Here is a 27921-nt window from a genome sequence, read left to right on the forward strand (position 1 = left end):
CGGCGTGAATTGAATGAGCCAATGGGCGCCGAGGGGCGGAGCCTGGGCGGCGGGGGCGGGCCGTGCGTCTGCCAGTTTTGGTTAGGGCCGCCCAGCTGAGTGCCCTGGCTGGCCGGACTGGTCAGCTGTTTCCGCGTTGAGCTTGCGACCTTGGGGGTACTGGACTTGCCAAGTCCCTGCTGTGAGGCAGATAGGACTCGTCTGAACGCTCACGGGGCGTGGGGGAAGGCAGACTGGAGAAGTGTTTGGCCGCGCACATGAACCGCGTGTTCGTTGAGGAGGCTGTGAGCACAGACTGCTGTACCCAGAGCAGGTGTATTTCCCTTTCCCCAACTTGACTTCATGGCCATATGACAGCTAGGAAGAGGGTCTGTGGGACTGCTGACAACACTGACTCCTCCTTTGGCGGAGCATCCTGTTTATGCCCACGGAATGACTTCCCTCCGGATTCGTGTTCCAGGCCCCTGGAGGTTAATGTAGGCCTGGACCAGAATGCGAGGTTTGTTCTGATCCTCCCTGGAGTGGGGCACTTTAAGTAAACCAGTATGGATGACAGAGCAACAAAAGGTGTCACTTTAGGTAACTTGTTTGAGCCTGGTTTTGAGCATTCAGGCAGAACCAGAAGGTAACAACTTCTGTACCTCCTGCACAGGTCTGAGAGCCTCCAGAGCTGGCTCCCAACGGTCAGTTCTTCCTGTCTTTCTGCTATTTTCCTAAAGGCACGTATGGTAGCATCTTGCTAATGAGGAAGTTAGTTTGGGATGTTCTGTTTTTTCACAAGTAGGCAGAGAGGCAGGCAGAGAGAGAGAGAGAGAGAGGAGGAAGCAGGCTCCCTGCTGAGCAGAGAGCCCCACGCGGGACTCGATCCCAGGATCCTGAGATCATGACCTGAGCCGAAGGCAGCGGCTCAACCCACTGAGCCACCCAGGCGCCCCCTGTTGTTTTTTTCTTGATGAAATGTGAAGTATAACGTTGTGTGACTTTGCCTGCACTCGAAGCCAGGTCTGGTAGAACCAAGAGCCAAACAGCACCAAGCACCATACCTAAACCAAACCAAACACTGCTGCTTGCACATTACTGTTAATATTGTCTATTATCTACCAAAGTTTCATCAGACAGGCTGGGTAACCACGGATTCCCATTAAGTGACAGAGAACAAAATAGAATGTAAAAAAATAAGTGACTCAAGAATCTCTAAACCATTATGCTAAGGAAAGCCAGCCACCAAAGGTCACACATATGGTATGATTCCATATGAAACATCCATAATCGATAAATCCACAGTGAAATGACACAGATTGGTGATTGCCAGAGGCTACAGGTAGGTGCAAATGGGAAGAGAGCACCGAGCTGTTCACTTTAAAAGAATTATTTTATGTTATGTAAATTTCAGTATTTTTGTAAATGGGCATCGTTAAAAATAGTGACTCAAAGAAAATGTGGAGAGCTCAATAGGCTGAGATGGTGGGTAGAAAATCCTACAAAACTGCTAGGTTTTCCAACATGGCAATTCCCTTTCCATCTCCAGACTCACCCACTCCAAGAATGCTGTCTTTTTAAAGACACTGTTTGAAATATCATCATCGCACAATTGTTGGAGGGAAGGCAGACGATTCTCTAAAAGATCCAAGAGAGGACTTTCTTTGCCAACACAGCTGACATTTAACTGCAGCCACCTGGAGTATAGCTGATCAGCTTCCTGTGAAACAGGGAGAGCACCTGTGAGAGAACAGGATGCGACTATCCAAAGAACAGAAGGAAGACAAAGGCCGGGTAAGGACAGGAAGTCTGGGAAGAAAGGAGCCTAAAGAAAGAGGTAATGGTCCAATGTTAGGCACTGAAGAGGTGTAGTAAGATTGGGACTGAAAGGAACCATTGGATTCAGAAGCTAAGAGGTTCTGGCAAAAATACGCTGTGGACAAGTACAAGATATTGCTGAGAGAAATTCAAGAAACCCTAAATAAATGGAGAGATGAGATGCTTATTATCAGAAGACCCTATGTTGTTAAGATGTCCATTTTCTCCAAGTTCAAGCCCATCCCAATCAAAATCCCAGAAGACCTTTCTATAGACATTGACAGATTCTAAAGTTTAAATGGAAATGCAAAGGATCTAGAGAAGCAAAAAAATTTTGAAACAGAACAAAGTCAGAGGACTAACACTACCCGATCTTCAAGATGTATTATAAAGCCACAGTAATCAAGACAGTATAGCTGGCTTGGTGGAAAGAAAAGGAAAGCAATGGAATATAGGGAATATAGTAGAGACGCCAAAAACCTACTTGGGCCTCTATTGTCACTTGATTTTCCACAAAGTTTCTAAGATAACTCAGTGGAGGAAAGGATGATCTTTCCAACTAATACAAGTACAGAGACAACTGTATGTCCACATGGAAAATGTTAACCATGTCCCTTAACTCACCCCTTATACAAACAAAATAAACCTCAAAATGGAATGTAGACTTAAATGTAAGAACCCAAACTACAAAATCTCCAGAAGAAAACATAGAAGAAAAATCTTAGTGACTTTGTGTTAGGCAATGCTTTCTTAAATAGGAGACAGCACAAACTATAATAAAAAAAAAGTACCCTGGATTTCATTAAAATTAAAACCTTTTGCTCTTCAAAAGTCACTTTAGAAAACTAAAAAACAGGGGCGCCTGGGTGGCTCAGTGGGTTGAGCCGCTGCCTTCGGCTCGGGTCGTGATCTCAGAGTCCTGGGATCGAGTCCCACATCGGGCTCCCTGCTCAGCGGAGAGCCTGCTTCCCTCTCTCTCTCTCTGCCTGCCTCTCCATCTACTTGTGATTTCTCTCTGTCAAATAAATAAATAAAATCTTTAAAAAAAAAAAAAAAGAAAAAGAAAACTAAAAAACAAACTGCAGAGCAGGAGAAAATGTTTGCAAAGCATATTTAATAAAGGACTTCACCAGAATGTGTAAGCACTCTTACAACTCAATTTTTTCAATGTGAAAAAAAAAAAAAATTGCACTTCACCAAAGAAGATAAAAGAAACCAAAAATAAGCACAAGACAGATATCTACCATCCTTAGTCATCAGAAAAATACAATTAAAATCACAAATAGCATTCACTTTGTACTCACTAAAATGGCTAATACTTAAAAGATAGATAATACTAAGCTTTGGCAAGGAACTGGAACTCTCATATTGTTGTACCCAAGTTTTCGCATCTGAGAGACCACCAAGGAGCCCAGCACCGATGCAATCTCATGAGGGTTTATTTGACAAGCTTAAGCTTGGGCCCAAGTATACCCAACACAGCGGAGTAGGGACTTGGACCCCGAGCCAGATTATAGTCAGAATTTTTAAAGGCAGACTAGGGGTGGACTCAGCGGTGGGTGAGGACAAAGGGGGTGTTCAGAAGGGCTATCAGGGTAAAGAAGACTGTCAGGATATTGAAGGCCTGGTTACTATCAAGCCAAGGCCGTTTTCCCCTTTAATGAGGCACTAGCATGAAGACAATTGGGAGTTTCCTGGTGGAATGTCACATTCTTGCTATCAAGCGCCCTTGTTAGTGAGGTTTGGGTTTAGAAGAAATTTAAATTTATTTAGGGCTTGAGGAACTGAGTTATTTGCCTCTGGAAATTGTGCTATTGTTAGATAGCTTCTTTGTTTGTAGATCTCTGGGACATTTGTAAACCAAGGGAGACTCCTGTTTTGCAGGATTGTGATCTCTGCAAGTTAACTATTTGTTTTCCTTTTAGGGCAGTTAGAGGTGGCTGAGGAATGTCACACATACTGTGGAGGGGAGGGGAGCGGGTGAAGAGGGGGTGCAAGGTGCCAGCTTTTGCTTTGCCAAGATGGCTGTACTTATGTCAGGGCTAGATTCAAGGTGGGTACAGACCTGTTTTTCTTGGCCTCCACAATATTACCACTGGTAGTAATACAAAATAATATAGCTACTTAAGAAAACTGGAGGTTTCTTATAAAGTTAAACATGCACTTACCATATGACCCAGCAATTACTCTTCTAGGTATTTACCCAAGAGACATGAAGGCATGTACACAAATGTTTATAGCATCTTTTTTTTTTTTTTAAAGATTTTATTTATTTATTTGAGAGAGAGACAGTGAGAGAGAGCATGAGCAAGGAGAAGGTCAGAGGGAGAAGCAGACTCCCCGTGGAGCTAGGAGCCCGATGTGGGACTCGATCCCAGGACTCCGGGATCATGACCTGAGCCGAAGGCAGTCGTCCAACCAACTGAGCCACCCAGGCGTCCCTGTTTATAGCATCTTGACTCACAATAGCCCTAAGCAGAAAAAAACCTAAATTCTCAACTGATGACAGGATAAGCAAATTGTGGTATACTCATACAATGGACTACTTCTCTGCAATGAGAAGGAACAAATTACTGAAAAATGCAACATGGATAAAATGAAAAAAACTCAGTTTTTCCCTTTCTGTGCAGGGAAACACCCAGCTTCCCACTATTGTGTTTCTTTCCAGTGTGTCTTCTTTACTCTCACACAGAAACACTTCTGACACTTCTGGTCACCAAAGGTGTGGAGGTTCCCCCCCCCCACAACAAGCAATTCTTTGTGACATCAGCCGGGTGTCCCACAATTGAAGTCAATTGTAACACAACCTGGAGAGAATGTCACCACTACAGGCTAAGACTTAATCCCTCAATCCCCCCAAACTCCTTCCCTTCAACTTCAGATGCCAGTGGAAACCTAGGCACTGAATCCCTCCTGGGCTTGAATAATTTCCTAGAGCAGCTCACAAAACTCAAGAGAAGTATTTACATGGGTTTACCAGTTTTTAAAAAGATAACAGAAAGAATATAGATGAATTGTCAGGTGAAGAGATACATAGAACAAGGTCTGGAAGGGTCCAGAGGGTAGGAGTCTCTGTCCCTATGGAGTTGGGTTTGCTACTCTCTCAGAGTGGATGAGTTCACCAACCCGGGAGATCTCCAAACCCCCAACTATTGGGATTTCATGGAGGCTTTTTCATGTAAGCACGGTCAATTATTAACTTTGTTTCTAGTCTCTCACCCTTCTCTGGAGAAGTGGGGGGCCAGATGAAACCTGAAAATTCCAAACTTCTTTTATCAGGGATTTCTGGCGACCAACCCCCATCCAGAAGTCCACCAAGAGTCGCCTCAATAAAACGAAAGATTTTCCTTGTGTGCTTATCACTTAGGAAATTACACAGGGTTTAGGAACTCTATGCCAGGATCCAGGGGCAGAGACCAATAAATATTTTCTATTACCTCACCATGAGTGGGTCTCAAAAGCATGGCATTACATTTAAGAAGCCAGAGACAAAGGACTACATACCTTATGATTCCATTTACATGAAATTCTAAAAAAGACATAGATTTCACATGAATGAAATCATGTGGTATTTGTCTTTCCCTGCCTGACTTATATCACATAGCATAAAGCCTTCTATGGCCATCCATGTTGTCACAAATGTCAGGATCTCATCCTTTTCTTATGGCTGAGTATCTCTCTCTCTCTCTCTCTCTCTCTCTCTCTCTCTATATATATATATATATATATATGTTGGTATATATTGTATTGGTTGACTCCATTCCTTGGTTGTTATAATTAATGCTCCAATAAACATAGAGGTGCATATATCTTTTCAAATACGTGTTCTCAATTTCTTTAATTTTTTTGAAGATTTTATTGATTTATTTGATATATATGGGGAGAGCACAAGCAGGGGAGCAGTAGGCAGAGGGAAAAGAATACCCGCTGAGCAGGGAGCCTGATGTGGGACTCGATTCCAGGACTCTGGGATCATGACCTGAACTGAAGGAAGGTCTTAACCAACGGAGCCACCCAGGCATCCCAGTGTTTTCATTTTCTTTGGGTGAATACCCAGTAGAAGAATTACTAGATCATATGGTATTTCAATATTTCAATTTTTCATTTTTTGAGGAAACTCCATAATGTTTTCCACAATGGCTATACCAATTTACATTCCCACCAACAGTGTACAAGCATTCCTTTTTCTATACATCCTAACACTTGTTTCTTCTTTTTGATTCTAGCCATTCTGACAGGAGTAAGGTGGTATCTCATTGTGGTTTTGATTTAAATTGCCCTGGTAGTTAAAGATGAGCATCTTTTCATGGGTCTGTTGGCCATCTGTATGTGTCTTCTTTAGAAAAATGTCTACTCAGATCCTCTGTTCATTTTTTAATGAATTTTAATATCAGATGTATCATTTGCAACTATCTTCTTTTATTCAGTAGGTTGCCTTTTTGTGTTGATGGTTTCCTTTGCCATGCAAAAGCTTTTTATTTGGTGTAGTCCTAATTATTTTTGCTTTTGTTTTCTCTACCTGAAGAGACATATGTAAAAAAAAATGTTCCTAGGCTTATTAACAAAGTAATTACTTCCTATGTTTTCTCCTAGGAGTTTTAGTATTTCAGGTCTTACATCTAGGTCTTTAATCCACTTTGATTTTATTTTTGTGTAAGGTATAAGAAAGTGGTCCAGTTTCATTCTTTTGCATGTAGCTGTCCAGTTTTCCCCAATACCATTTATTTTTAATTTTTTAATTATTTTTATTAACATATAATGTATTATTTGCCCCAGGGGTACAGGTCTGTGAATTGTCAGGCTTACACACTTCACAGCACTCTTCATAGCACATACCCTCCCCAAAGTCCATAATGCAGCCACCCTCTCCATACTCTCTTTCCCCTGGCAACCCTCTGTTTATTTTGTGAGATTAAGAGTCTTTTATGGTTTGTCTCTCATCCGATCCCATCTTGTTTTGTTTTTTTTTCCTTCCCTAACCCCCACACTGCCTCTCAACTTCCTCATATCAGGGAGCTCATATGATAATTGTCTTTCTCTGATTGACTTATTTCACCCAGCCTAATACCCTCTAGTTCCAACCACGTTGTTGTAAATGGCAAGGTTTCATTTCTTTTGATGGCTGCATAGTATTCCATTGTATATATATACCACATCTTCTTTATCCATTCATCTGTTGATGGACATCTAGGCTCTTTCCATAGTTTGGCTATTGCCAACACCATTTATTAAAGAGATTGTCTTCCCCGTTGTATATTCTTACCTCCTTTGTCACAGATTAATTGACCATATAATCATGGGTTTGTTTCTGGGCTCTCTAGTCTGTGCCATTTGTTTATGTGTTTATTTTGTGCCAGTAACATACTATTTTGATTACAGCTTTGTAATATATTTCTTGAAGTCTGGGATTGTGATACCTCCAAGTTTGTTTTTTTTTTCTTTCTCAAGATTGCTTTGACTATTTGAAGACTTTTGTTGTTCCATACAAATTTTATTATTCTAGTTCTGTGAAAAATGTTGTTGGTATTTTGATAGATATTGCAATGAATCTGTATACTGCTAGTATCTAGTCTTATAACAACAGAAATCTTCCCATTACATACTTAAAAAATCATAATGTGGAATAAATTTAATTAGTGATAATTGCAATACATGTATCTGCAGTTTTGAACATTTTACCATTATTACAGAAGAATTTCATAATTAAAAAAATTATATTTTAGGAGAGGAACATAATGCCTGCAGAAAAACAAAACTCACAAATTAAGCTTTTCTTCTACTATCTCTAGCTTTCTTCCCATATCTTTGCCCTGGTTTTTGTCCAGAGGTTTATGATCTATGATATATAAGATACTTAGCTCAAAAGGTATAAAACCTATGGTGTGTGTGGTGTGTATGTGTGTGGCTTTGGTCATGAGATTGCATTTTGGGGTGGTCTTCCACAGCTCATAGGAAACAAGGGATCCTGTACCATCTTCCCTACGTGTAGTGGAACACTCAGATCACAGAACCCAACCATGTACACTTCTATTATCTCTCTTCTTTTTAGGGAACTCACTGTGGTGAAGTGTTTTAATCTTGACTTGCATCCTGAGCAAAAGATGGTACTTTCCTTGCCCCTGCAGGATTCTCAGCTTTCCTTCTCCCTGGTTCTCATCTTTGAACACTTCTCCCAAGTCAGGGATCTAGGGGAACTAACCCATGGGAATCCTGACAGCCCTGTCCATTGGATTTCAACATCTTTCTGCTTTCACTTAGATGCTGTGATGATTAATTTTATATGTCAACTTGGCTGGGCCCCACGGTGCCCTGATATTTGGTCAAATATTTTTGTGCAGAGTGTTTCTTTGAGGGTGTTTTTGGGTGAAATTGATGTTTAAATTGGCAGACTCCACGTAAAGCAATTGCTCTACATAATGTGGGTGGGCCTCATCTAATCAGTTGAAAGACCTGAACAGAACAAAAGGCTGACTCTGCCTACTCACAGCAAGAAAAGCTCAACAAATAATGACTTTCAGACTCAAACTGGAACATCTGCTCCTCTTAGTTCTCCAGATCAATGGCCCTGGTGGAATTTGGACTTGAACTATAACCTTAGCTTTCCTGGGTCTCCAGCATGCTTGCCAGTTCTGAAGGTTTTGGACTTGCCAGCATAGATAACAGCACAAGCTAATTCTTTATCCCATCTTTTTCTCTGGAGAACTCTGTCTAATATAGATACCCTGTTCATATTCTTGGATATATTATCAGGTAGGTCCTCTGGCCTACTTCATTTTCATTTACTGACATGTCTGACACATGACATTTCTACTTGCTCCAGCTTGGAAAGAGAAAACTCTTGGATTATCCCAGCAGCTGTGATATGTCAGGCTTCCTCTTTGTTTACTGCAAACTGTGTGGCCTCTCAAGGGCAGAAAGCATACTTTGTTTTCATGTCCACACTGCCCAACATTTTGATCATTGCAAAGTCCAGGAAAAACTGTACAATTTCACATCAGACTAGGACACTTAGCTTACATGATGTACTTTTAATAGGAGAAAAGATTTTTTTAAAAAATATAAATAATGCTAAAAAAATGCTAATGCTAAAAAAAATCAGGAAATGACAGTAAATGCTAATTTTAAAAAGAAAATCAGGAAATGACAGTAAATGATCACATGTAATGATGATATTTTACCATGAATAAAATGTCAAAGTTTAGTGCTTTGGGATATTTTCATGAAATAAAATGAAAGATACAAAAACAGAAAAGAAGGGTCAGAAATACACCAGAATACACACAGGATTTTAGAACATGATGAAGGTGGCAATTTAATTCAGTGGAGAAAAGATGGTTTCTGTTCACTGGAAAGAGTCTTACCTTTCTCATAGAACCTGCACTACAGATCAGTGACTCCATGATTAGGAGAAATACAGAGCCCTGGGAACAAAGGGAGTCTTCCCTCCACCCCTCCGCCACATGGGCAGGTGAGCAACTTTAGGACCTGAAAGACTGGGACCAGAGTGAGGTAAGTGGCCTCACATTCATGGCCTGGCCTTACTCTCCTTGCCCTATTCATGGCCTGTTGATCTTGCCTTTATTTAAAATGGGTATTTTATTTATCATGGATTTTTTTAAAATTAATTCTGATTTTTAAAAAACAAACTATTTTACTACACCAAAATAAAAACCTTTTGGACAGCAAAAGAACACAAAAAAGCAACCTACTGAATGGGAGAAGATCATTGCAAATGATACATCTAATTAGAGGTTAATATCCAAAATATATAAAGAACTTATACAACTCAACCCCTCAAAAACAAATAATCCAATTAAAATAGGCAGAGAATCTAAATAGATACTTTTCCAAAGAAGATATACATACAGATGGCCAACAGACACATGAAAAGATGCCCAACATCACTAACCAAGGAAATGCAAATTAAAAACCACAATGAGATATCACTTTACACCTGTCAGAATGGCTAAATTAAAAAAGACTAGAAATAACAGGTGTTCATGAGGATGTGGAGAAAAAGGAACCCTTATGCACTTTGGTGGGAATGCAAACTTGTGCAGCCATTATAGAAAACAGTATGGAGATTCCTCAAAATACTAAAAATAGAATTACTATATGATCCAGTAATTCCACTACTCGGTATTTACCCAAAGAAAGTAAAAACACTCATTCTAAAAGATATATGCACTCCTTCATTTATTGCAGCATTAATTAAAATAACCAAGGTATGGAGGTGACCAAGTGTCCATTGATAGACAAATGGATAAAGAAGAGGTGGTACATGTATATGTATATATATATAGAGAGAGATCTCTATATATATAGAGAGAGTATTACTCAGCCTTAAAAAGGATAAGATCTTGTGATTTGTGGCAAAATGGACATTGAAAGTATTATACTAAGTGAGATAAGTCAGAGAAAGACAAATACTATATGATTTCACTCATATGTAGAATCTAAAAAACAAAATAAATGAATAAACAAAAAGCAGAAAGAGACCCATAAATACAGAGAACAAGCTGATGGTTGCCAGAGGGGAAGGGGATGGGGAAAGGGCAAAATGGGTGGATGGGAGTGGGAGAAACAGGCTTCTAGCTGTGGAATAAGTCATAGGAATATAAGGTACAGAATGGGGAATATAGTCAATTAAGAAAAAAGAACAAAAATCCCAAACATATTGCTTTAACATATTATTCATATGGATCACTGAATTTTTTGGCATGTCCTTAGGTTTTGCACCTGAGAGGAGTGCCTCCCTCCCCTCACCTGAGTGCTCATCTTGCCCAGTTTGGGAGGAACCAGCAGCTTCTCTTACCAGTGGCACTGGAGAGGAGTTGAATACTACCTGACACATGGTGGGTATTCAATAAATGTTTTTTGAATACTTGTTGAATGAGTAAGAAGGCCGAGAACCAAGAAGCCTATCTTGAAGTGATTCAGAAGAGATGTTCTCAACTTACCATCCTACTTGGCTATGGTCCCCTGGGAAAAACCACCTGTCAGTCCTTGTCATGTGAGATCTTAATAGGCTGCCTTGCATAGGCAGTGTAAGATCTCACATATAAAGTGATTAAGAGAAACTGGACAGTGGCTTAAAGGAGAAGGAACAAGATGAATTAAAATAGGATGTCACTGTGGAGTGTGAACTCAGGGAAGTCATAGAAGAAAATGTTATTAAAAATTCAATGAGGGGCGCCTAAATGGCTCAGCGGGTTAAACCTTTGCCTTCAGCTCAGGTCATAATCTCAGGGTCCTGGGATCAAGCCCCACATCGGGCTCTCTGCTCAGCAGGGAGCCTCCCCTCCCACACCCCCCCCCCCCCCCCCCCCCCCCCCCCCGCCTGCTTCTCTGCCTACTTGTGATTTCTGTCTGTCAAATAAATAAAATTTTAAAAAAATTGAATGAGAACTCTATGTAGATGTGATCAGAACAGTCACACAGGTGTTTCTGGAACTAAAAAATATTCTAGAACTTTAAAAAATGCGCAATTTAATAATTCATCAGAAGAATTAGAAAAGTGAATGATCGCTGGTAAAAACACAAGTTCAGACCCCAAATACATAGAAATGAATTCATATGATGAGGAAAAAGGTAGCAGTCATGGGAGACAGACAGTTATGACAGGTTTAAAATACACAAATAAAGGTCCCAAAGGGGCAAAAAAAAAAAAAAAAAAAAGAACACATAGACCAGAAGTAATAATCAAATAAATGATAGAGGAACACACTTCTGAAGAAGACAGAAATTTGAGTCTTCAACTTGAAAACATCATCTCACAGGCGGTATCAACAAAAATGATAATGTCTACAGTAGACAGAACGACTTGGCCTGGGAAAAAGACCAGTTTGCAGGTGGCACTGTGTCCTTGTTAAGAAAGTTCCCAGTATGCAACAAGCTGTCTAAAATGTGTGCAAACTCTTTAAAGCAGTAATTCTATTTCAGGAAGATACTCTTAAGAAAATAGTTCCAAAGCCCCCAAAATACATCAGTTGTGGGAGTACAAATATAGGTACTCGTTTATAACGTAAAGATGTAAATAAAATGAACAGGGACAGCGAAAGAAGCCCAGCCCATGCGATTGGCAGCCATGGACGGGTTTGTGGGGACAGCACACAGATAACTTATGGAAGATCCATAGATTAAAATAGTGTGTAGAGTAAATACGTGAGGTCCGTGTTGACGCTGAAAATGTGTGAACGAAAATGATCTTAATGGGGAAGAAAGAGGGCACAAAATGGTACTTTCATATTGATGGCAGTTATATAAAAAACCGTTCAGGCCGTAAATCCTTATTTGAAAAGAAAACCACCTTTTATGAACGTGGTTACACGCTGGGCCCTGACAAGGAAATGGCACAAATATACAAAAATAATGCACAATTAGAAAGTCCGGCTGTGGCCTGGCCTTTGTCTAAGTCTCTGGTAAGCTCTGGGTCTGCGCCCCCAAAAGAGCTGGAGAAAGGTTGGTGGGGGACGTTCCCGCCGGGCCACAAGCCGCCCGCCCGCCAGGGGGCACTCCACGCACGACTCCACGGTCTCAGGCACCGTCCCCGCCCGGTCTCCGCCCCGCCCACCGCCAGGGGGCGCCGCAGGCTGCCCAGGCTCGGCTCGCCGCCCCCGAGCGCCGGCGCGGGCCAGCGGCAGAGGCCGGCCTGTCGGCGGCCATGGACCGCTTCTTGTGGACGAGCGGCCTCCTGGAGATCAACGAGACCCTGGTGATCCAGCAGCGCGGAGTGCGCATCTACGACGGCGAGGAGAAGGTGAGGGCTGCCTCCGGGACGGTGCGCGGTCTGGCGGGCCTGCGGGGCCTCCCCGCCCGGGCCCCGAGTCCCCACCCTGCGGCGCGCGGGGTGCGGCGGGGACGGTAGACGAGTGGCCGGGTGCCGGCGCCTCCGGCCCGGGCTCGGCCGTGGTGACGGCGGGCCGCGCCGCGCGGGCCCGGTCTGCCCGGCCCCCTGACCCGGGGTGCCTCCGTGACCGGGTGCGGCGGTTGCGCGTGGGATCTGCCCCACAGAGCGGGCGGTAGTGCCCTGCAGGGGTTTCCGAGAAGCGCGTCCGGGTCTCACCGGGACGCCTTTCTGAAGGCTCTTCCCCCCGCCCCCTTTTTTCCGGGAATGACTTTAGAAAGGAGTCTAGAGCGTGTGTTTGGGAAAGTGGTGTGGTAGGCCGTGCCTTGTCATGCGGGCGGAAACCTCAGGAGATGCGCTTGCGAATGCGGAGAAGTGTTCCCAGCGTGAGCGCTCGGGGCCGCCTTCCGTCCGGCTGTTAGCGAGGGGGAGCCGGGGCCGGCGCGGCTGGGGCTGGGGCTGGGGCTGGGGTTGGGGCTGGGGCTGGGGCTGGGGCTGCACCCCACCCCCCCCCCGGAAGAGCCGCACTCCAGAGACGAGCCTTCTGGAGAGGGAGAGGAAGGCTGCTTTCCCCGGGAAGACGGTGGACTAACGCCCCAAAGAACCATCCTCCCGGTCCAGGCGAAGCCGGAAGGGCTTAGAGGGGAAGGCAGGGTAGGGGGGACGGGGAGGCGGGGTTCTCCGTGTAAGGGAAGCAGGTGCCGAGGCGGTTAGTCCGAGGGGGACATGACCCTGAACAGACTTGCTGGCATCAGCCGCAGCTGTTTCCCAATGCGGTCAGCCTTTATTTTCAGGGCAAGTCTGGTCCACTCCTCAAGGCCAGTGGTCTGCAAGTCTCAGGGAGGTAGGTTCGTCCCCTGCACACCAAGGGAGTTTGGCCAGCCCGCGCGGAGCGCCGAAGCTTGAGGTTACAGGGCTGTTGCCGAACTGCTAACCTCCCCTGGCTGAGATGTATATAACCTGGAATCAGAAAAATGTCAAAAACCCATTTATTCAGCAACGTTTTTTAGTTTCCAGAAGTTTTCACTTGCTCTCTCTTCTTCTTTGTGGTTTCGTTCATGAAACTTCCTTCTCTACTTTTGCGTTTGTTCCTTGACTCACAGCATTTCCTGGTCCGTGTCGGCAGAAGCTTGAGACTTATGTCCTCCTACGTCTTGGAGGGCAGAGGTTACCCAGATATCTAGGGGCACAGTGGACACGGCATAGGACCCAGGTGTTCTGCCTCCCTGAGGGTATTTTCCGTGTACTTTGTTGCCTCCATTATCAAGTCCAGGTCTTTTTCTTAAAATAATTTGCTTGGATTTGCTTGATTTCCTGCCTTAGCACTTTTATTGACTTGATCTCAAATTGGGTTTCCATCTTTTGGTTGGAGTGACTAACTCCAACTAACTAACTAACTAAACGTTTTCAACAACAAGGTTACAATCTCTGGAACTTTTTCTAGTTATTCATTCTTAAATTTTACTTTATTTTTTCAGTGTTCCAAGATTCATTGTTTATGTACCACACCCAGTGCTCCATGCAATACATGCCCTCCTTAATACCCACCACTAGGCTCACCAAACCTTTCACCACCCGCCCCCCCCCCTTCAAAACCTTCAGGTTGTTTCTCAGATTCCACAGTCTCATGGTTCATCTCCCCACTCTGATTTCCCCCAGTTCACTTTTCCTTTCTTTCTCCCAGTGTCCTCCATGCTATTCCTTACGCTCCACAAATAAGTGAAACCATATGATAATTGACTTTCTCTGCTTGACTTATTTCACTCAGTAAAACCTCCTCCAGTCTTTGGAGCTTTTTAAATGGGAAGCATAATCAAAGTCCCCTCCGTTAGCCGGTTTGATGATGCCTCCCTCTCAGTACTGAGTGACAATCGTAGACTGGTATTCAGAGACTCCACTAAAGACAGTCCGTGTTGGAAGTCACACTTTTGCAAAACATCACACCCTGTTATGTGTAACTCCAGTATGCAAATTAGGAACATCTTGGCTGGCACATAATAAAACTAGGATCTATTTACCTCTATTTAAGACAACAAAAAGTCAAAACCATGAGTACCTGTATATGGAAGAACCATTGCTAAACCAGTGTATTCTAATGTTTCCTTTTAAGTTTTTGCTTCTTTTAGCAGACAAGTAGATATAGTTATCAGAGGATTAATAAAAAAGTATTGGGAAAAATTTAGTAAGACCCTTTGATCTATTGAGGAATTCTTAACTGTTCTAAAAGCTGAAGATGGTGAGGGAGGGATGTAGGTTCCTGAAACTGAAGCAGAGCTCTAAGACAAGCCTGCTCACCGCTGCAGTCCCGGAGCTGCAAGGAATGAGTCACTGGCTGAGCCATACCCAGTGTGGCTGAGGGCTTAGGCTGATTCCTGGGGGAAAGTCCCGTGTCCTGGCTTCCTCCATCTGCTGGAAGGCTTCCAGACCTCATGTGGTCTGAAGACTCTAGGAAGCTCCCTATTGGCCTCCAGGGAACTTGAACTCTGGTCAAGCTCCCTTTCAGTATCTTGCACTAGCTCCCTTGGTCTAGGGTACTTGAGTCCAGTCAGTGTGGCCTTCATAGCTGTGCATCCTGACCCATTCCCGAGGCAGGTGTGCACATCCCAAGGCAGGGGTGTACTTGGCCGTCTACTAGATCAGGCGGTAGCTCCCGAGGGCAGAAAGCGTGCCTTACTCATCCTTGCATCTTTTGGCTCATTGAGGGTATGAAGTACCTGGGGGAGGGGGGAAAGAGACCCGAGTAATTAGAGCACCTACTGTGTCCCAGGAGCTTTACATATAATCTCATTTACTCTTCTCCGTGGGCATAGGAGGTGATATTTTATGGATGAGACAATGACTGTTAGAAAGGGGCCTGCCCACCCACACACAGTTAGTTAGCCGGAGACACCAGAGTGAGATCTCTTGATCAGACTCCCAAAGCCTGCACTCGGTTCACTTGGCTGCGATGCTTCATGAACACAGTAGCCACCAGCGTCAGACTCTGTAATGTTTAATATAGTCGATACTCTCAGAGATGAAGACACAGAGGCTCTTAGTTGATAGCTGAGGAAACTGTGACCTGTCTGAGGTCACACACTTAGTATTTGGTGAAGCCCCAGTAGACTGCTTTTCCCACCGCCCCAGCACCCAAGCACCTCTTGTGAATAAATGCATGCCTGCTTGTTTCTACAGGCATAGTTTTCATGGGCCCATTATGACGGGATAGTGTGTTGTTTTCTTAAGCAGCGTAGACAGGTCATTTGTTTAAATTCACACAAGCCTCTATAGCCTCAGCTAATTTAAAAATATAATGAAAGCAGGTTAGTAGTGTATAAAGAGGCAAGTTGGCAACATACACTGGGAGACTTGGAAAATGTGTATTTTCTTTCAGCTAGGTATTTCACTTTTAGGGATTTACCCCTGGGAAATAATCAGAGATGCATAAAAATATAATGAATGAGGATGCTCGTCTCAGCATTGTTATATATATTCTATATTATTACATATATAGAAAATTGGAAGCAATCTGAATGTCCCCCAGAGGGTTTTGTTAATTAAATATGATATGCCCTAATCAACATGAGGAATTGTTAACGATAGGCCACCATTTAAAAAAGCAAGTTATAAAACTAAATATAATGAATTCATTTTATTTAAAAATTATTCACACATGCACGCACACACATATAATATACATATATATTTTATATATATATATATACATGTGTGTATTCTTTGGCTGGTGTGATTATGAGCGATTTCATTTTCTTTTTTAGACTTAAACCTTTTTTCCCCCAGATCTTCAATAGTATATTGCTTTTATAACAGAAAAATGTTAAATAATAAAACAGGGTAAGAGCTTATCCAGCTAATGCCCAAGTTAGATCAACCTTTAAGTAGTTAAAATTATTCTAGCTCTGAGTGGCAGGAGCAAGCCAGCCTAAACTTGTCTATCAGGTTTAGCTCATAATCCCTTGGAATCCCTGAAGGGAAGTATTACACAATTCTTCACTTAGAACAGCAGCATTTTACGTTTGCACATTGTTAATTGACATAGCAATGGAACAGACTCTGCCTTCAGCTTTATAATCACATCCTTATGCTTGAACTTCAGTAAGAGAAAGTGCATTTTCTTAATCGGAACTGTTATGCTGTCATGTAGCATCGTGTACTCTCAAGTTGATAAAATACTTGTTTTTGGAAAAGGGAAATCTTACACATTGACAAAAAAGAAGTTTTTAAAATCTCTTAAACTCAGTTATTTGGTTTCGCATAAACATTTGGAGCCAGACTGAATTAAGTGCCAGAAGTACATGTATTTAACTTCTGATTCGGTAGGAAATATGGAACTCATCAAGTTTTTTCTCTGAGGGGTTGAAGTGCCTTTGTGGAATGATACCTCACAGAGTGTATTTAAACTAGATGGCTCAGTAGTTCTCTTACCATCAAAGCTTATTAACCATATTGATAATGACTAACATATTAGTAATATAGTCACACCTTACTCTTAGAAAACAGTTTTTAAAAATTGATATTAAAAAGAGGATTGGTTTTAATCCAAGAAGTTTATTTTTGACAGAGAAAGTGTTTCTGTATATGTTTGATTTAACAAAAAATAATTTATGTATATTTCAAACTACACGAAGTTATGTATGTCTCTAACAAATTTCTTATTTTTTTTTCATTAGGCAAATAATAAAGTGGTTAAATATGGGTAGGCCAAAAGAAGAAACTTGAAATAATTAGTATTCCTACTACCCATAAACAATTGCTTTTGGCACATTATCCATCTGTTTGTGTGTGTGATCATGTTATGTATACCACTTTGAAACCTAGGTTTTCTTTGTTAATATCATGAGTATCTTGTAATATATTGTCAATTTGCATACATAACTATGTATGCATATTTATGATTATTTTTGCTTAATGATATATACATGTTCTAATCGGTTATTCATTGGCTTTTTAACCCGCTTATTTTATTTTATTTTATTTTATTATTTTTTAAAGATTTTATTTACTTATTTGTCAGAGAGAGAGGGAGAGAGAGCGAGCACAGGCAGACAGAATGGCAGGCACAGGCAGAGGAGCCCGATGTGGGACTCGATCCCAGGACGCTGGGATCATGACCTGAGCCGAAGGCAGCTTGCTTAACCAACTGAGCCACCCAGGCGTCCCTAACCCGCTTATTTTAAATTCAAAAGGATTATTTGTAATAAACTGGACCCCAATGAAAATGCTTTCCTTTGAGTTTTTTTTTACTTAAATAAGTTTTTTTTATTTGAGTACAGTTGACACACAATGTTATATTAGTTTGGGGTGTACAGCATTCATAGTGATTTGACAAGATTATACATTGTGCTGTGTTCCGCACAAGTGTAGTCACCATCTGTCTGAATGCAGTATCATCCTTCCCCCTCTGAGTTTGTCTTGTAAGGTGGCCTTGATATGGGACCAGCCTTACAACTTAAGAAATAACTAACTACTCAAAAGGATATAAGCAAGTCCTACTTTATGACAGATTCTACTTCCTAGTAATTAAATAGAAGCTTCCAATATATTTCTTAATTTTAACAGAAATGAAAGAATTTGATATATTATCTCTTGGATTCAGACTCTAAAATTTGCTTATTTATATGATTTTCAATGCATAATAACAGAGGATGAGGATTAAGGGTTTGGTCCTAAAGACACAGCAGACTTTTTTTGTGTGTGCAATTGTATTACAGTTTTACGAACTTTTTTACAATTATATTTTGAGTAGGTGACACAATGCCATGAGGAAGAGGGTGGTGGGGTTATGGACATTGGGGAAGGTATGTGCTATGGTGAGTGCTGGTGATTCACAGACCTGTACCCCTGGGGCTAATAATACATTATATGTTAATAAAAAACTAAAAAAATTCAATTGATAGTGAAGTGGTTAGTTTTAAAAGGGGGCCTTTGCTTTTCTTCTTCCCATTTCCTCACACTTTTTCAGAGATAATCTTTGTTAACAGATCAGTGAGTATTCCTTTTATATCTTTTCCTACTACTTGGGTGTGTGTATGTGTGTGTGTGTACACACAGACATATGCATATATCTCACAATGTAGTTTGGGGAATATGGAGATGATCTCCATCTTCTATCTGATTACATTATATGTGATGTGCTGCAAGTTGCTTTCGCTCCCCACTAACTCTGTCACAGAATTCTGTGATAGTCCATGCAGTTCTACCTCATTCTTTTTAACCTCTCATGGATTCCAGAGTATGAATGTATCATACTTAACTACTACCCTGTTGTTACACATCTAGGTTGTTTGTGATTTTTTCCTAATTTTATTAAGGTTGCATATATATATATATAGAGAGAGAGAGAGAGAGGGAGAGAGCGCGAGAGAGAGCGCGCTTACAAAATGTGTAACATTGCTTCTCTTTAATTTGTGGCAAGCCTAATTCTCTAGTGTTTATATGATTAACTTAACTATTGTGCAACTTGTGAGGAGGAAAATCTGGACCACATTGCGTGATACATCATTAATGTTTTGTGATGATCTTGTCTTTCTAGATAAAATTTGATGCTGGGACCCTCCTTCTTAGTACACACCGACTAATTTGGAGAGATCAGAAAAATCATGTAAGATAAAGAGTTTTTTAAAAAATATGTTTTAGGTTTTAAATCATTGAAGTCTTTCTTTCTTTTTGTCAAAACTAAAAAATGCAGTAAATTTCCATTTTCAGAATGTTAAAAGAGTGTGTCTCATGTGATCTTTCTGAATGGAGTGCAGAGAAAGGAGTTAGGGGTTGTCCCTCATTCAACTCCAGAAAAGTCTGTAATTGCTGAGTAGAGAGAGAATCATGGTCACTCCTGTTTTAAAACATCAGTTAGAACCTACTTCATACCCGAATGTTCTGTGTGTAATAAGAATATTTCTCACAGTCATTGTCAGGGGTCTTCAGAACAACCTGTTCCTGAGACTCTGGGAAGAAAGGTCTGCTGGGAAGTACATGCTTTTACCTAGATATTGAGAAGAATGGCCTCTAAGTCACTCAGCACGAGGAGAAACCTCCCTGTTGTTTCATCTCTAGGAAGAGAGAACAAGTTATGTGTATAAAGCTATTTTAACTCCAAAGAGCTTTAACTTGAAAGTGTATGTTTGTATTGTTGCCAGTAAAAGAAGTAATCTATGGTATTTTCATAATTGCTGCCCATTCCACCATGAAATTTGAATTTTACAGTCAAACTATATACTGAGGCTCTTTGAAAGGCCACTAACTATTGCAAAATCTGACTCTTTTTGTCCCCCAAGAATCAGTATTTCCTCCCTTAGTGGTGACATCACTGTTGTTGGTAACGCATACCTTCCAACTGTTAATCACGTCTAATTCTTCTAAAAGAAGTATGTATTTAGGAAAAAGTCTTTTTGGAAGATAGGTGTCCTTAAAACATATGTTTATAAACTAATCTTAGTATCATTTTTTGATTTTCATATCAAGAGGCTAATTAAGAAACCCTTAGACCTATTGAATGCCAATCATTTATAGTAACTTAAAATTAAATGTACTAATAAAGGGAACCTACATCAGTATATTTGTTAAAAATGGTGAGTGAAGTGTAGAAAAAAAGAAAAAAAGATCACCTGTGTAGCACTCCTTAAAGTTGTTTTGATTTGCCTGTTCTGTTTTTCTTTTTTTTTTTTCCATAGAAGGATAGCTTACATGTAAAAAGTTTTCATATAAGTACCGAAAAAGATGTACCTATGGTAAAAACGAAGATGGTTACAGCAGCTTTTTTTTTTTTTTAAGATTATTTACTTATTTATTTGTCAGATAGAGATTACAAGTAGGCAGAGAGGCAAGCAGAGAGAGAAGGGGGGAAGCAGGCTCCCTGCTGAGCAGAGAGCCCAATGTGGGACTCAGTCCCAGGACCCTGAGATCATGACCTGAGCCAAAGGCAGAAGCTTAACCCACTGAGCCACCGACGCGTCCCCAGCTTTTAAAACTCTTACATTCTTCCATGTGGCAAAATGCCACCACATTACTGTTTTCATTCCATTTTCCTTCAGTTTATTTAAGGAATAAAATCATTTTATTATTTTTTAAATTGTTTTTATTATTAAGTACACATACATGACACTCTATTAAATACTATAAAACAAGGTTTTCTGACAAGGAGACTTTTTGAATCACATTTTGTATGGTTTCCTTCTAGGAGTGCTGCATGGCCATTCCTCTTTCCCAAATCGTGTTCATTGAAGAACAGGCAGCTGGAATTGGGAAAAGGTGAGGTGTCTCTGATGCAGTCTTTTTTCACAAAAATGTCCCAGTCAAGCTATTATTACCAACTTAGATTTATTGTTGTGCCATGGCTGCATATGTGGGAATGAATCTGATGATTGTTTTGGGGGGCTTTATAAAGAATAGTCGTTGGTCAGAAGCTCCCCTAGGAAGATACTACGTTAAACTCATGGATAAATGGACAAATTAAGTACTACGATTTGCTGTAATATCCTTGGGTCAAAATAAGTGTTGGCCAGCTGTCATTTCATGTCTTTCCACAAGCATTCGCTTTGACATGTCTGTGAATCTAGTACTTAAAATCAGAAGTGACTCATCCGAGAAAAATGACTGATTTTACTCCTATTTCTAGTTGATCATTAAGTTTCTTCACTTTGACATTTTTGGATATCAGTGTTAAATAGAGTTTCATAATATTTATTGTCCAAACTGGGACATTTATAAAAGTAATAGGTGGTGCTGTTTATTATATTTAATCATTTTTTAAAAAGATTTACTTATTTGAGAGCAAGAGAGCAAGTCAGGACGATGAGGGGAGTGGCAGAGGGAGAGAATCTTTCAAGCAGACTCTCCACGGAGCACAGAGCCCAAAGAGGAGTTTGGATGAGGAGCTTGATCCCACGACCCATGAGATCATGACCTGATCTAAAACCAAGAGTCTGATGCTTAACTGACTGAGTCATCCAGGTGCCCTGGGGGTGCTGTTTATAATTGGATCAAGGAAGCATAAAATGGGACAGTTTTAGACAAACCAGGACATGTCATCACCCTGGTTTAAAGCCGCACGTTAAAATGTTTCTTTTTAATCAAGTACAGATAAATCTGGCTTTTATTTTAAGTGCATGTAATTGAGGGCAACTTATGAACAAGTATTGCTGATAAGAATTTTGTTTTCCTTGTGGGCCCATTTTGAGCTTTAGTATAGTTATTTCAGTAGAGGTGAAACAGATACAGAACTTCACTGAAAATGCAATGCATGCGTTAGTTATAGTGTATAGCTAGCATGCAAGATTGTTTATTTGACATAAAAGAAACCGACATTTTAGAAAGGTTAATAAAAGTACAGACTTTAGGTTATTTCTATAATTTTTATTTTTCTCTTTTTTCCATCTGAGTTTTGTTTTGTTTTGTTTTGTTTTTTTAAAAGATTTTACTTATTTATTTGACAGAGAGAGATCACAAGTAGGCAGAGAGGCAGGCAGAGAGAGAGGGGAAAGCAGGCTCCCTGCTGAGCAGAGAGCCTGATATGGGGCTCCATCCCAGGACCCTGAGATCATGACCTGAGCTGAAGGCAGAGGCTTGACCCACTGAGCCACCCAGGCACCCCCCTTCTTTTTTTAATGAAGATACAATTGCATACAATATTGTATGAGTTTCGAGTGCACCACATAATGATTAGATATTTGTGTATATTGCTTTTCTTAAGTTCTACAAAGTAAAACTTGAAGGTGTTGCAAATCATTTGAATTTTCCTCTGCTGTGTTCCAAGAAAATTTAAACTGTATAACAAAAATTGTTTAAAATATTTATCTTCCTGGGTGCCTGGGTGGCTCAGTTGTTAAGTGTCTGCCTTCTTCTCAGGTCATGATCTCAGGGTCCTGGGATCCAGCCCCGCATTGGGCTCCCTGTTCAGCAGGAAGCCTGCTTCTCCCTCTCCCACTCCCCCTGCTTGTCTTCCCTCTCTCGCCATGTCTCTCTGTCAAATAAATGAAATCTTTAAAAAAAAAAATATTTACCTTCCCATTAGTATCTTATTTTTTAAACATCTCCAGTGAGGAAGAATTTAATAATATGTCATGTAAACATTTCTCAAATATTCTCTTTATTCTCGGCCCTCTTGCCCCAAGCAATTACCATATTTCATCGATTCAAAATTGTCCATATAGTTTCACCTTTTAACCTGTCCCCTCCCAAGATCCTTCTCTGATTGGGTGGTTTTTAAAATCTTTTTTTTTTTTTTAAATTTATTTATTTGAGAGAGAGACAGTGAGAAAGAGCATGAGTAAGGAGAAAGTCAGAGGGAGAAGCAGACTCCCCATGGAGCTGGGCGCCTGATGCGGGACTCGATCCCGGGATTCCGGGATCACGACCTGAGCCGAAGGCAGTCGTTCAACCAACTGAGCCACCCAGGCGTCCCTGATTGGGTGGTTTTTTTAAACTTGAAATAATGGTAATTGAATGACCTGCGAAATGAATATATTTAAAAACTGGCCCGGATCTTTTTTGCCGACTTGGAGATTTCTTAAACTTCACTTTGTCTTATAATCTTCAGTTCTTCACTGAGTTTCCTTTGACAAAATCTGATCGTGGGGCTCAGGTTTTTCTGTTTTAAAGATTATGTAATTCTTTGCTCAGTTCCCTTAATCTGATTGTCGTATTTGGTTGCTCTGCCTGACAGTTCATGTCAGACAGTCCTGTTACAGTGACTGCAGTTTATTTGCTCAGTCACTTAAAGAAGTTCACCACAAAGGAATAGGTGAAGAGTCCTTACAAGTCTGGCCCCAGTTTACTAACCAAAGCATTTATTACACTGAGGAGGCCCCACACACAGTATTTCAATTTCACAGCAATATTTAGGAATAAAATGGACCTAAAGGAAATGGAATAATAAATAAGCAGACCTGTAATGTGGTCATAAGGGAAAAGCTCTACGCTGCATATACAAAGTATTTTGACTGAGTTTTTTGGTTTTGCTAATTTATGGAAGCATACTGTTTATTGAGCAGTTTAGGGAAAAAGACTTACAAAACTGAACAAATATACCAGTGTTTTTAATAGCACAGGAGACAACGGTAGTCATAAAGATTATGGTAGTTTGTGTTTCTAGCGCAGCAGCATTTTGAGACTTGTTTTTGCTGTTGGATTATCTTCTAGATCATGCTGTTGATTGAGTGGCATTTTCCAAAAATGATACTGTAGAATGTTAGTTTTGGATGGAGTTTTAATAAAATGTCAGCTGGCCAGTTTTACACAGATAAGTTTTCACATTTTGTTTTCAAATGACTACGGTAGTATGCTTTGGCAGGAAGTATAGGCCCCCCGGTAACCTTTGGGTTTGCCTTTGTACATGGAAAACCCTAATCGTAAACCAAAATAATGAACTGTCACACATTTGGCCAATTTATTTTGAACTTATTATTTTTGAAACCACATTTTTAATCTATAGAGCTGGTAACTTGAACTTCTTGGTTCAGAGCTTAAAAGCTGTAAGTAGAGGTGTTTTGTATTTGTTTTGTTTTGTTTTTGTTTTTACAGAGAGAGGGAGATCACAAGTAGGCAGAGAGACAGGCAGATAGCGTGGGGGAAGCAGGCTCCCTTCTGACCAGAGAGCCTGATGTGGGGCTCGATCCCAGGGCCCTGGGATCATGACCCGAGCCAAAGGCACAGGCTTAACCCACTGGGCCACCCAGGCGACCCAGTAGAGGTGTTTTTGAAAGTTTCATTAATACTGAATTTATACACAATTTATAAGGATTCCTTTCAGGATGTATATAAGTTTTAAAAGTGAACTTAAATATATTAAAAATTATGAAAACAGAATTAATAATTCTTAAAAGGTAATTAAATTCATTACATTTGTCCTTTAGTGCCAAAATAGTGGTTCATCTTCACCCAGCTCCACCCAACAAAGAACCTGGTCCATTCCAGAGCAGTAAGAACTCCTACATCAAACTCTCCTTCAAAGAACATGGCCAGATTGAGGTAGGTTTTTGTATGCGTAAAATTGGACTAGAAAGGTGTGCTTGTGTGTGTTTTTGTTGTTGTTAATATGATGTAAATTGTTACTGTTCAACATACCAGGTTTCACCATATTTTTACAATAAAATTTTTATATCTTAAGCCTTAGCAGTAGAAAATATGAGGTTTAGGTTTTGGTGGAATGGGAGGCAGGAGGGTGTGGTTCCAAGGAAAAAACAGAAGCTGGAACTATGCTAAGTCAATGCTATTAGGCTACTAGTAAAGTTTTCAGTGGTTTGGTTAAAGAGGCAGAGTATAATGCAGTGAAATGTTGAACCCTCTTAGTATCTGATAGCTCACAGCCTTAAGGCAGGATGTCTTTCCTCCTGACTCCACACAGATCTAATCACTGAAGTACTTACTCCATAGTATGATAGTTTACATGTTCTAATTATTAAGTCACTGGATAAGTATTCTTCAGACATTTACAAGTGTGTATTTATCTCCTCATTGATACCCTGAATTATTTATGTGGTTTTCTATGGCACTTTACCCAGCCCTCCTCACACAGTAGGCACTAAGCAAATATAAGCGACTATCTGAAATCATTCTCACAGTAGTTAAACAATATAGTTGATTTTTTTGTGAGTGTAGGGATGTTTTGGCCCTAGTTTCTGGCTTCACATTTTACCTAGACAAATTATTCTCTGCTTCCTTCATGGATAATGGTTGTATATTTTTCTTGGCACTATATCTGTTTCACTATAGATTGAAAACAATCCACATATGTGGGATTGTTTAAAGTAGGTCTATTTATTCATTGTCACTCATCTCTTTGTTGAGAATAGCTCACTTTATATAGCAAGTCAGTTTCTTTCTTTCTTTTTTTTTTTCCCTTTGTGCTTTATGAAGCTGATCCAAGAAGAGAACTTCCTTTGGTTTCCTTTGATGTTTCTGAGACTTCTAGGCTTGTTGCAAATGACTGAACAGGACTTTCAACTAAAGAAATGTTAAGTAATGATTTCTATGAGGATATTTTAACCTGACTGACTCACTTAAAGTGAATATATGTGTACAACAGTTTTACAGGCGTTTATCTGAGGAAATGACACAGAGAAGATGGGAGAATATGCCAGTTTCCCAATCATTGCAAACAAATAGAGGACCCCAGGTATTGTTAAGACTATTTCTTAATCTAATAGTTTTGGTTCTGTACTTGCACCTTCATTAAAGGAAAATATTTCTGTGATTATAGAACTTTGCCAGAAGCAAAATAATGATATTCTGATTAAAATCATTTGTATTCATAGAACCTAATTTAGTGCTCTGCAGACAGCAGACACTTAGCAAAAATAAACGACCAGTTACCAGAGTGATTCTTGGGGTGGTAGAAGTTAGATTCTGTTCATTACATTCTGTTCTTCATAATCAGTGTGGCATCTGAGAGAATGGACAATGCCTCTGGGTGATGTTTTTCAGCCAGTCTAAATTAACCACCAACCATGCGCAGACACTTAAATATGTGAAAGTAGTTTGTGTAATAACTGTCAAATACCAAAATTTTAACTATAATTTCTTGCCTGTTTGAGACCCTATAAAATATCTGATACATACGTAATAGCTTGCCAAAGAACAAACATGAATTTAATTTATATCTAAATACAGGGTAAAATATGCCAGTTATTGTATGTTTAGTTTTTTTAATAATGATTTGAAAATCATTATGTATGACAAGAAACTGACAAATGTTTTGAAAGGAAACCAGATGTAATCGTGTGCTGGTTTTCTTTGGTTCTTTGTGGGTCCCTTCCCACCATTGAAAACACATTGTGGTGGGTTATAAAAGAGTGGGTCCTTCCTATTTTGTATGTTTTATTTTCTACTTTTGTTTTTCAGCCAGGAAGAATAAGGGCTGTAGGAATTGTAGGCATTGAAAGGAAATTGGAAGAAAAAAGGAAAGAAACGGACAAAAACATTTCTGAGGTAACTAATATATAAGTTTCGGTCAGGTTTTTAGGTCATTTGTGCGTATTCTTTTGGAGGTAGCTGTGACTAATTCCATTCTGTGTATTAGAATATGTTTAGTTTGCCTGAAGCCACAGTCTCTTATTCCAAGTCTCCTTCAGGTTGGTATGATTTAGTTAAAATATGTTTTAGAAACCTTTTTCCAAAAAGAAAAATGAAGCTCACATTTGTTTTCTGTGATGTTAGAAAACATTGTGGGTTGCTGTGTATAAATTTTAAAACCTAGATGGGATTGATTGGAGAATCCTCCTAATGAGTTCTGGTCCTTTGTATAATTATTTGGACTTTTGGTTAACTTAGTTGAGGGGAAAATGCTGTCCTGTGGCTGTTAACCTTGACGGACACCACACAGTTTTCTACCACTGATGCTCAGGGACCAGACACAGACACAATAAGAAAGGCACAGACCAGCCCATCCCTTCCACCAGGAGAACAGCCACGAGCATGTACTTTGCTGTGTTTCTGCAATTTCATCATATTTGAGGAAATGCAAGTGAAAGGGAAAGCAGTCTAGTTCAGCAGTTACGCATGCTGGATTCTGCGGTTAGCTACTACATCGCAGCATGTCATTGGTCTTCCTGTGTTTATATAAAACTGGTCTGGGATTTTTTATGAAATGACTCTATGAAATAATTCTTTAATTTTTAATACGAGTTTATAAGTAAAATCCCATTGACTAGTGCCGTTCATAGAATTTCAAAGGTGGTATATCAATCAAAGTCTAAACTGCAAATAGTTATGGGATACCTGTATTAATCAAGAATTCAATATTCTCCAAAGAAACAACCAATAGTAGATATATAGATATTGATATATAGATGTAGATATCAATGTATCCCTCTCTATATACACATACAATGCCATTTAATATAAGGAATTGACTCATGTGATTGTGGGGACTGAAGAGTCCACAATCTGCCACCTGCAAGCTGGTGACCCAGGAAAGCTGGTGATAGAAATCCTAAACTGAGTCCGAAGGCCAGAGAACCAGGAACGCTGGTGGTTTAGGTCCAGCCCAAGGGCAGTGTAAGACTACTGTCTTGGCTTAACCAGTCAGGCAGGGAAAGCATGAGTCCTCCCCTCCTCCAACCCTTTGTTCAGGCCTTCCGTGGATTGGATGATGCCCACCCCCAGTGAGGAGGGTAGTTCTGCTTCTGCCCACCAATTCACATGCTAACCTCATGTGGCAGTACCCTCACAGACTCATCAGCAATGTTTGATCAAGAACCTGGGCACCCCATGATCTAGTCAAGTCAACATATAAAATTAACCACTATATTACCAGTTCTGGGCTCACTAGCTTGAAAATACAG

The 27921-nt window shown here is 40.5% G+C and overlaps 1 protein-coding gene across 1 annotated transcript in view; it reads left to right on the forward strand.

Moving 5' to 3' along the window:
* The first annotated feature begins 12392 nt into the window (after nucleotides 1–12392).
* VPS36 (vacuolar protein sorting 36 homolog) overlaps nucleotides 12393–27921 on the forward strand; it is a 30691-nt gene continuing 15162 nt past the window's right edge. Inside the window, exons 1-6 of the mRNA XM_032314854.1 lie at nucleotides 12393–12556; nucleotides 19176–19244; nucleotides 20820–20890; nucleotides 24493–24607; nucleotides 25665–25754; nucleotides 26480–26566. Coding sequence (XP_032170745.1) covers nucleotides 12461–12556; nucleotides 19176–19244; nucleotides 20820–20890; nucleotides 24493–24607; nucleotides 25665–25754; nucleotides 26480–26566 — 528 coding nt within the window. The 5' untranslated portion in view covers nucleotides 12393–12460. The remainder of the gene's footprint in view (nucleotides 12557–19175; nucleotides 19245–20819; nucleotides 20891–24492; nucleotides 24608–25664; nucleotides 25755–26479; nucleotides 26567–27921) is intronic.

Source organism: Mustela erminea, chromosome 15, assembly GCF_009829155.1.
Source record: "Mustela erminea isolate mMusErm1 chromosome 15, mMusErm1.Pri, whole genome shotgun sequence".
Classification (NCBI taxonomy): Eukaryota; Metazoa; Chordata; class Mammalia; order Carnivora; family Mustelidae; genus Mustela; species Mustela erminea.